The 9471-nt window shown below is 50.3% G+C and overlaps 1 protein-coding gene across 1 annotated transcript in view; it reads right to left on the bottom strand.

Moving 5' to 3' along the window:
* Positions 1-1675: 1675 nt before the first annotated feature.
* PAX5 (paired box 5) overlaps positions 1676-9471 on the bottom strand; it is a 138544-nt gene continuing 130748 nt past the window's right edge. Inside the window, exon 10 of the mRNA XM_009280782.1 lies at positions 1676-1752. Coding sequence (XP_009279057.1) covers positions 1676-1752 — 77 coding nt within the window. The remainder of the gene's footprint in view (positions 1753-9471) is intronic.

Genomic DNA, 9471 nt, shown 5'->3' with positions numbered 1-9471 from the left:
CTGCCATTTCAGAGAAATGCTTGTACAGCTGGAAGCAAGTATTTGTACTTGATTGTTCATCCACAGGAGTGCGTCTCAGGTTCAACACCAACAACCCTTCTTCAGCCTTGGGACACACACAGGCAAGCGCCAACAGGACCCCTCTGCAGTGCCTGTGCTTCTCTGGGCAGATGAGGATGGTTGGGTCGGGAGTAAGGAGGCTACAGCCAGATCTTCTTCTCACCAGGGTCAGGGAGCTTCTCCACTGCCCTCAGGAGGAGGGGACGGGGTCATGCCTGTCATCAATGCATGACTGAGGTTGGCTGCCCCTCGGCCTGGGGCAGGGGGAGGCTGCAGGGGGAAATCAGCAGTTCTCCTGGCTCCCACGAAGTGGCAGTGATTGGTGTAGCTGCTTAGCGGGTCATTTGTAGCTGCTCTCCTCTCTTCATTAGCCCCAGGAAGCCGCACATCGAAGGACATGTCACTATTAGTGCTCCCTCTCCGCGTGGGAGGGAAGAAACATGGAATTAATGGGGCAAAATCCCCCCTGGTATATGTCTGGACTATGGCGGCTTGAATTTGAAATGCCTTCACTGAAATGCACAGACCCCCAAAACGAGAGCCTTCCCCTCCGGTTTGCCTCAGAAAGTGCGTGTGGCCGCCCCCGCTCTCGGTATGCCCCACTCAATATGGCCGTTTAACAAAAATTATTACCGTGGTGTTTCTCCCCCTTCCTCTCAGGGTGTTCATAATTGGGTTTTAGCACACAACCTATTGAGATGTACATAAGGTGTCAAATATTATTTAGGAATTCCTTCTTGGATGCTGCTTAACTTGAAACCAGAGAATTTGTTTCAGTGCTCATTATGATGACAAATGAACATAAATGAATATTAAGCAGTAAAATGTCACAAAACTGCCCATGTCTTCAGTTGTCCATGTGTTTGATACTGGCATATAGCATGATCACACACGACTGTCAGATAGGATATTTCAGATATAGAAATAACATCAGCCCGAAATACAGCCACAATGAGTGTTAACCTGGTTCAAAGTTGCTTAAAGCTTACTGAATTCTTTGAATCAGTGCACCAGTTTCAAAACACATTTTCAGATGCGTTTTGAGTTCATATTTGTACAATGTTGCTGCTTATGCTTAAGCCACTCTTATAGTAATACAAACAAGCAAGTATTTACAGTGGTGCTTGTGTAAAATTGAGCAGACTGATTTTTTTCTTTGCCACAAAAAAAAAAAAAAAGAAAGAAAAAAAAAGAAAATTGCCTTGTGTCTCACAGCCTGTTTCAGTGTGCAGCAAGAGGAAGCCGCCCCAAGGAGGGCTGCTCACATCTCTTCCTTATCCCCAGATACAGCCGTGGCTCCCACAGGCGATTAAAGCAGTAGCCAGCCGGCTGCAAAAGACATGAAGCTACTGCACATTTTTGATCACACAGAGCATCAGGAGAACCGCTTCCTCCTGTTTCTTTGCTTGATTTGAGACCCAGTCAACACGACCAGCTTTAAGAATACAACAGTAATCAGTTCATCAAGTTTAAAGAGCAAAATTTCAATTAGCATTTTCCTACTAGGTACTTTCTCATTCCCTTGCAGCATGGCTGGCGCGGTTGCAGCAAGGTGACTCGGCGCGGCTGTCCCAGGTGGTGCATGCAGTCAGTGCTGGTGCCCCAGGCTCTGGCGTCAGTGGCGGTCGTAGGCAGCGGCAGCTGCTGGCGGGGCTGCCCCACGGGCTGCAGCACTGTAGTAGTACGGGGAGCCTGCAAGAAAAGAGACGACTGCGAGGAAGACAAAGGTGGAAAGGTGCCAGCTTGCAGCATGCTGACATGGGCGGCAGAGAGCTCTCCAGCCTGAGCTCAGACTCTCAGCAATAAAGGCTGGGTAATTAGAATAAAAATTACATTCATGCATTCTGCATGAGAACGGTGCTATCGTTGCTTTGCATTTTTGCTGGCTGCAGGGTACCTGGTTCCCTTCCTCCACTCAAAACATTAGTTTCATTTACTTCCCAAAAAAAGTGAATTACTTTTCAGAATGGAAGGTCAAAATGTCCCAGCCCCAATATATTACAACACCCTGACTTCTTAGATGTATTTTTCCCCTCCTTTTGGAAGGAGGAGAAGGTTGAACCCCAAAGCATTCAACATATTTCACTGGACTCAACAACAATTCCCCCTTTTCTCAAACTACTTCTTTCAGGAATAACCCCCCTGGATTTTGCTTAGCTCTGGCAGTGACCTTGGAGCTCCAGAAAGAAATGCCAAGTTTGTGCTACCAGATCTGCTTTGGGATCACGACACTGCCAGCCTCTGCCTGGCCAGGCAACACTCTTTGGCATCTAATACATTTGTTGAAGGGAGAAATTGTCTTCAGAAAATATTGGTGATTTTCTCTTTCACTTGGTAACAACTTTGAACTCAGAAAGTAGTTTACAATTACCTCCAGCAAATAATGCTTCATCCAGCGAAGTATCTGATTCTCCATATCACAGCTTTTGAAATGGAAACCTCAAACTGATCAAATTTGTGCTCTGTTTTTTGACTGAGGACATACGTTACACACCTGAATGAACTATGCAGGGGAGGCTTAAAGCTTTGCAGATTGATGAATGCCGAGGCACTCATCTACTAAGACAAGGCCTGAAAAATATCGGCAATGACTTTTCTGCCCTGCAGGGCTAAGTGCTGGTAGATTGGATGATCACCAAAGGATCACTTGGAACCTGGACCATTTGCTTGGATGAGGAAGAGTCTTTGACTTCAGGTGTATCCAGAGAGATACCAATCTGTCCAGACAGCACCAGCTATTAAATACCTTCCAAGTGCACTGGAGAGGACACCAACTCTGATTTGGTGTAAGAAAAGAGTTGGGCAAAACATTTTCCAAGGCACTACCAGTTTTGTCTCCAAGTCACAGCAGTTTCACACGCATGAGATGCAAGACGCCACAGTGTGGAAGAAGCCCCCTGGAAGGACTTGCACTCGGACACATGCATCTGAGACCCCTAGGCAGGTTTGGATGAGCAACAAAGAGCCAACGCGAGGAATGGCTCTGGAGCAGGCTGGGCTGTAAGTGACCCCATCCGAGAGCTGCCGGCCATTCTGAACTCCCTGCCTTTACCCCATTTGGGACAGTGGCCCGACAGCCATGGTTGAGGGTCTTCGTAGCCAGGGATGTGACTTGCCACAGAGGGGGTAACTTCTGCAGCTTCAGTGAGGCAAAGGAGCGGGCCCCTCCAGGAGAAGGTGGTACCACCAGACCTCAGTCAGGCAAAGCATCAGTGGCACTGAAGCCAAAGGTGCGTTTTGGGCCATTTGCTTCCCACCCCGACCCTGCTCTGGCAGATCCGACGGCTGCCCAGCACCTGGGCATGGGCTGAGCGTGGCAGTGCCCCAGCTGTTCCACCACCATGGCCCTGGCACACCCTCTGGAGAAGGGGAACACAGATGGCATGCCCTGTGCCGCCAGTCGCCAGCTCTCCCCTGAGCGCTGAGCCAAGGACCCTCTGCCTGGGAGGCTGGAGAACCTCCTGGCCTTCCCTCCTCTTACACAGCCTCCAGCTGAAGGCTTTGCTTTTCAGAACAACTTGAGTGATTACTCGAGGGCTTCTGGCTCAAAAGCCTGAGCACAGAGTGAAAATCCCATCGCCAGCCCCTAAAAGGAAGCCCACAGACATTTACTGCTAACCGTCGGCTCAAGATGGTGGTATAATTGCAAAATGCAGGGCTTTCTCCACCTTCTCCCCAAACTGGCCTCGGTGAGCTGCCTGGAGTGGTTTCCAGGGCTGGTGAAATAAGCCATGCTGCCCGAGAAGACACCCTGAGGAGACAGCCCTACCAACTGAAACATCTCCTGCAAGGATGGGCTCTTCCACCCTACCTTGCCATTGTGGTAGGATCCACAGGATCCATCTCACAGGCAAGCCCACCTGTTTCTTCTAGGCTGTTTTTGTCCTGAGCACCATGTCAGGAAATCAGCTCAGGCTTCATCACCAACCTCCTACTGCTCATTTCCAAGGGAGCACAAGCCAACACATCCGAAAAATGGAGCTCAGCCAACATCTGCTATTGCACGGTACGTGCAAAGCACTCCTTGGCACAGCCATGGAGAAGAACCTTGTTTCTCATGATCAGAGTCCTACCAAAGCATGTGATACTCTGCTGCTGCAACCCCGATGGGTCAGAAACTATGGAGTTTGGCTATGGGAATGTGACTTCTGCATCAGTCAGTGCTGCAGCAGCATGGGAGCTTGTACACGGGGAGGTCTGTGTTGTCCTCAGCACCATCCTCGGTGCCCCAGACATCCCAACTTAAATATCATGCAAACCCACTGCAAAGGGCTGGCTTTAAAGAAGATAAACCAAGCTTCAGGACTGTGGTCCCAGTTGTCTAGAAGGGTAGTCTTACCATGCACAAGAGTAATTCAAGACAGTCCATGAAATCACTGGCCAGGCTAAGCATTTGCAAAGATGTTTGCAGAACTTTTAGGCAGGAGCCCATCTCACCTAGGTTTATTAACTAAAAGATAAGTATTCAAGCCATAATCAATGGAGGCAAAGCAGATCCCTTCAGAGGGTCATCATCCCATTTACACTTGCATAATTGCAGAGCGGACAGCCTTGCATTATCTGCTGAGGGCACCACAACCGCTATCCTGGGCTGGAGGGACATCAGGTTACCAAGCCCCAGCCTCAGGAGCCATATTTCGCGGAGAATACTGGAAAGCTTCACAAGGTCAGTGAAAACCAGTCTCATGGGTAGCCTAAAATAAACTGCTGTATATTGTGAATCCCAGCCAAACTCAAGCAATTAAAAACATGGAAGCCTTCCTCAGCCAAATGAGACAGTCTAGAATGAGCAAAGGTAAACTGAGCAGCTCACCAGACTTTGACATGTGCATGTCCTGTCTAGCTGGGGTCTTGGGGATGTTCTCTGTAGCCAGAGAACAGGGGAACGCACCCTCTGGGGTGCCCAGTTTGTCAGTCCGTGTCCCATCATGGCCACTCCTGTTGCCCGAGAGTCCTTGGGGATCATCTCCTGCTGCAGGGCATGCAGCACCTTGGGGTAAAACACCTCGCATGCCTGCAAAGAGACAAGTGGAACTGCTGTCCTCACCCACCACAGCACCAGGAGGTCGATGAGGAGCAGGGAGTGGTGGTGCCTGGCTCGAAGACGTGACTGCCAGTGGAGACCCCGGTCCCTGCTGGCACTGACACTGGCACCAGCATGTAGCCACAGCAGCTCAGCTCAGGCAGAGAGCTGGGAAGTGCAGGGAAGAGATCCAGAGGCACCAAACAAGTTCATCCCGACCCACGGAGTGATGCGTGGATCCCACCGGAGCCGGGTGCAGCACCCCCCGAGGTTTTGGAGTAAAGGAGGTCTTTTTGGGGTCAGGGCCTTCACTTTCCCCCTCCCTCTTCCTCCACTGCTGTTCTGACTCAGTGCAGCTACCAAAGCCCAATATTTCTCTCACGCTTTCCAAAGGTTTTACACTTCTGAGTTTGATTTTTCCAGTTCACCTTTCAGCAGTGAAATCAAAAAAGCTTGCATTTAAAGTGAAAAATGAAAACAACACACCACAAAGCATTCACTCTTCCTCCCTGTCACCATGCCCCCATCCAGAAAAGACTTGTCCATCCTTCTGTCGTTTTTCCTTTCTAATTCATACTATCATCAATTTATTTCTTGACACAGTCATTTCTGGCACCTACTTGTTCTCTAATATTTTCACAGAAACCCACAGAAGAACTGAATCTAATCCTAACTGACCGGCTCCAAGCCCTGCCCTTGCACGACGCCATGCTGACACCGGCAGCTGTGGCACTGCGATGGTGCAGGCAAACCCTCCCAAGCCAGCATGCAGGGACCATGTCTGGGTGGGAGCAGGGACACCGCATCAAATGAAACCCACTATAAGCAGTGTCAAGCCAAATGTGACGAGCAAAAATGGTAAAGAAGTTATTGCAACAAGCCAGCACGAAATTGAATTGTTTTTCTTCATTAGACTGTGTTGCTGTTGCCCAATTTTAGCGTGCACATGTTGAGCTGACTCTACACCAGCACACGTGCCAGGACATGCTGACAGTGACGGACTGACCCCCAGGCACGCACATGCTTGCTTCCCGTGCACTTCTGGATACGTCTCCATGTGCATCCCTGTACTGCAGCACTTCCAGGTCATTCACAACACAGTGGGGGGAAAAAAAAAGAAAAAAGGTGCCCCTTTCTCCACCTCCTCTTCTGGCTTTGAGATGAGGACACCTGCTACAGCCACTGAGCCAGATGCCACATGAGCAGCCAAGGTTTGCATCCTCTTCCCAGCACATCCCTCTGAAACTCGGGGTCTGTCCTCACTCCAGCAGCGGTCAGAGCAGGACTGAGCCACCCCACGCAGCAAAAGCTGTCGTGCCCCTGCCGCAGAGCTGGGTGTGGGTGCCACTGAGGCTGATGACAGGATGCGAGAGCAGGAAGGTGCTGCAGAGCTACAGCAGGGAACTGACTACTTCTGCCCATGCTTCTGTTGACCACCCTGGAGGACCACAGCTTGGTTGTCTCCCCTTCCACAAGAGCTATGGGGCACGGCATTCAGGACTGCCCCGGAGAGGAGGGAGCACGGTCACCCATTTGCATCAGTTCCCACGCCAGCTGGGGCAGACAGGAGTGGGTTGCCCGGTGCAGAGGAGCAGGGAGCACCAGAGCAAGAGCAGAGCAGGCACAGGGACGATGGGGAGCAGCTGGTGCTCTGCTGGGGCCAGACAGCCACTCCCCACCACCTGCATGCCAAGAGCGTTGTCCTGCCTTCCCATGGAGACACTGGCTCACGCCTCTCCCTGCTGCTCCATACTCACAGGACAAAGACCAGGGACTAACGACCACAGTCTTTTCACCATTCTCAGCTCTCCCTATTCCTATTCTCTTTAGTCCCCCCAAAATAATTTTTCAACCCAAGTATCCTTTCTTCCTGCCACTTGCAAATCACAGCATCTCTTCTTTTAGCTCCTCTTTCACAGGTCTCAGGCTGGTGTGATTGCTGCAGTGCAATTCTTTCTTGCCAGCACAGGGAATTAATTGAACATAGGCGCCGTTAAGTGCTTACAGTATTACACTTTCATCTTGGTGAAGGGAGCGGGACTTAGTAAAACAAACTGTGTCAGTCCATGTACCAGTCCTGATTAATTTTGTCAAGGTTTCTGCTTTGAGGCTGATACTGCCAGAGCTTGCTCTCAGGAGAGAATTACTAAACGCACTCACGTATACTCCTGAGAAGAGTGGAAGCATCCTGGATATAGTTTAAATTAACCTCCTCTCCACTGTGGGTGCTCAGGCTCGTCACACAGAGCCTCTGGGTGTGCAAGGAGACTCCGAGCAAGATTTTAAGGCTCTGCCACAGGATTCCTACATGCCCTGAATTACCAGTGGGGTTAGTGGACACCCTGGCTGAGAAGGGAGTGCAGGATCAGGCTCCCAGGGACAAAGGCAGAGCTATGGGTAAGCGGGATCTCTGCAGGGCACAAGAAATGTGTCTGACCCACAGCCTGTGGCCGAACAGGGAGACATTCTTGCTCGGGTCCTACGGCTGTACCTGAACTTTGCAGTGGCTCTTGGAGCACCAGCTCAATGGCCTTGCCCTCCAGCACTGTGTTGGCATGGGCAAGCAGGCTGGGCTTCCCCACCTAGGTGTTGGGGCATGGACCTTTGCAATGCCCTGCGTGGTACGATGTTGACCTCTAATAAATGCCTTTCCAAACTGACCACTATTTTGCATTTGGTGCTTTTCTGACAGAGAGGCTTGAAATGAAAGGGAATCCCAAGGTTCAGCTCACCAAGACCCCACTACCCAGCTCTCACATGGTGCCCATGGGGCATTCGAGCAGCACAGGGATGTACAGGCTACACCAGCTCTCAACCAGCTCAGCAATTCCTGCAGCAATGACAGGAGCAGAGCGGAACAGGTATTTTAAAACTACTAGTGGTCAGACAAGGTTCCCCTCCAGGAAACTCCAGCACTCCCCGTTTTGTGACCAGGCTGAACTGTAATGGTAAGTTCATCCTTAGGACTTGCTGCAGAACAAAAACTCCCATTTCATTTTCTTTTTGATGCATTAAACGTCCAGTCTTCTAACTCCAAATCAATGTGTCATTGCACACGCAAAGCAATATAACTTTATCTGTGCAGTGACTGAGTCTGTGTTTACTGAAACATAAGATTTTGAGAATATCAAAACAAAGTATCTAGAAGAGGACAAAAACAAGGAATCTAAGATTATACAGTTTACCAACTCCCGCCAGCAAAAAATGCCAGCATTGTTGTCATAATACTGTGAAACATTTCAATTTCAATAAAGCTGCAGTTTCTGAAGGAAAATGGTAGCATCCAAATCTTTTTGTCCTTGCCTCATTTAAACACATGTTCACAGCATGCTGCTGAGTAAATACTGCTGTAGAAATCCTCGCCAGCCTGAGACGTGAGCCTTGCCACAAGGAGCACGCCTCCGTTTCAGTTGTGCTCATACGACACACCTCCTGCACAGTCGAAGACAAGGCAGAATTTGCCCCCAAAAATGTATCATCTGAAAAGGACACGAGAAAAAGAGGAAGAACAGGAAAAAAAGGGAATGGCACAGGTAAAAGGTGTCCTGGCAGACAGCAGCCGGCTCCTAACAAGCCTCTGTTTTAGAGTCTTCTCCTGACCCAGACCTGCTCATCTCCACCGGCTTCAGGGCACCACGGGAACGTACCCTGTCCTGCACCCTGGCCAGCATGCTCAGAGCGTATATGAGCCCATTATCTCAAACGAGCAGCTGAGCAGATCATGGGCACAACCTGCTGCTGCTGGAGTCAAAGCGCCACTGCCCATCCCTTGTGCAGCAGTGTGGAGCTCTGGGATGGCTTCAGGCTGGCTCTGGTGTGGCTCCGGTGCTGCTCCAGTGTGCACATCCTCCCCCATGGAGGTGCACACCTGCAGGCAGGAGCATGGTGTGCAGCCCAAGAGCCTTGCCAAAAGCTCTCTCTCCATGAGGAAGGGCAGGCTTGGGGCTGGGTTTTCATTTATTTTTAATATCCTGCCAGTTTCTTTACTGGTTTGCAAGCAAAATTTAAAAAGCGACCCAAAACCTGGCTTCCCAGGCCTGTCCATGCAGCAGAGCTTTGCTAAAGCAGCTCTCCTGCTTCCAAAGGAGTTGCAAAATTAGAAATTAAGAAAGCGTGGCACGCACTCTTCCCCCCGGCTAAAGCATCTTCTCCACACAGCCAAGCCAATCCAGTGTGCACATCCTCCCCCATGGAGGTGCACACCTGCAGGCAGGAGCATGGTGTGCAGCCCAAGAGCCTTGCCAAAAGCTCTCTCTCCATGAGGAAGGGCAGGCTTGGGGCTGGGTTTTCATTTATTTTTATTATCCTGCCAGTTTCTTTACTGGTTTGCAAGCAAAATTTAAAAAGCGACCCAAAACCTGGCGTCCCAGGCCTGGCAGCAGCAGAGA

This window comes from Aptenodytes forsteri, unplaced genomic scaffold, assembly GCF_000699145.1.
Source record: "Aptenodytes forsteri isolate BGI_AS27 unplaced genomic scaffold, ASM69914v1 Scaffold203, whole genome shotgun sequence".
Classification (NCBI taxonomy): domain Eukaryota; kingdom Metazoa; phylum Chordata; class Aves; order Sphenisciformes; family Spheniscidae; genus Aptenodytes; species Aptenodytes forsteri.
This window is presented reverse-complemented; position numbering and strand designations above follow the sequence as displayed.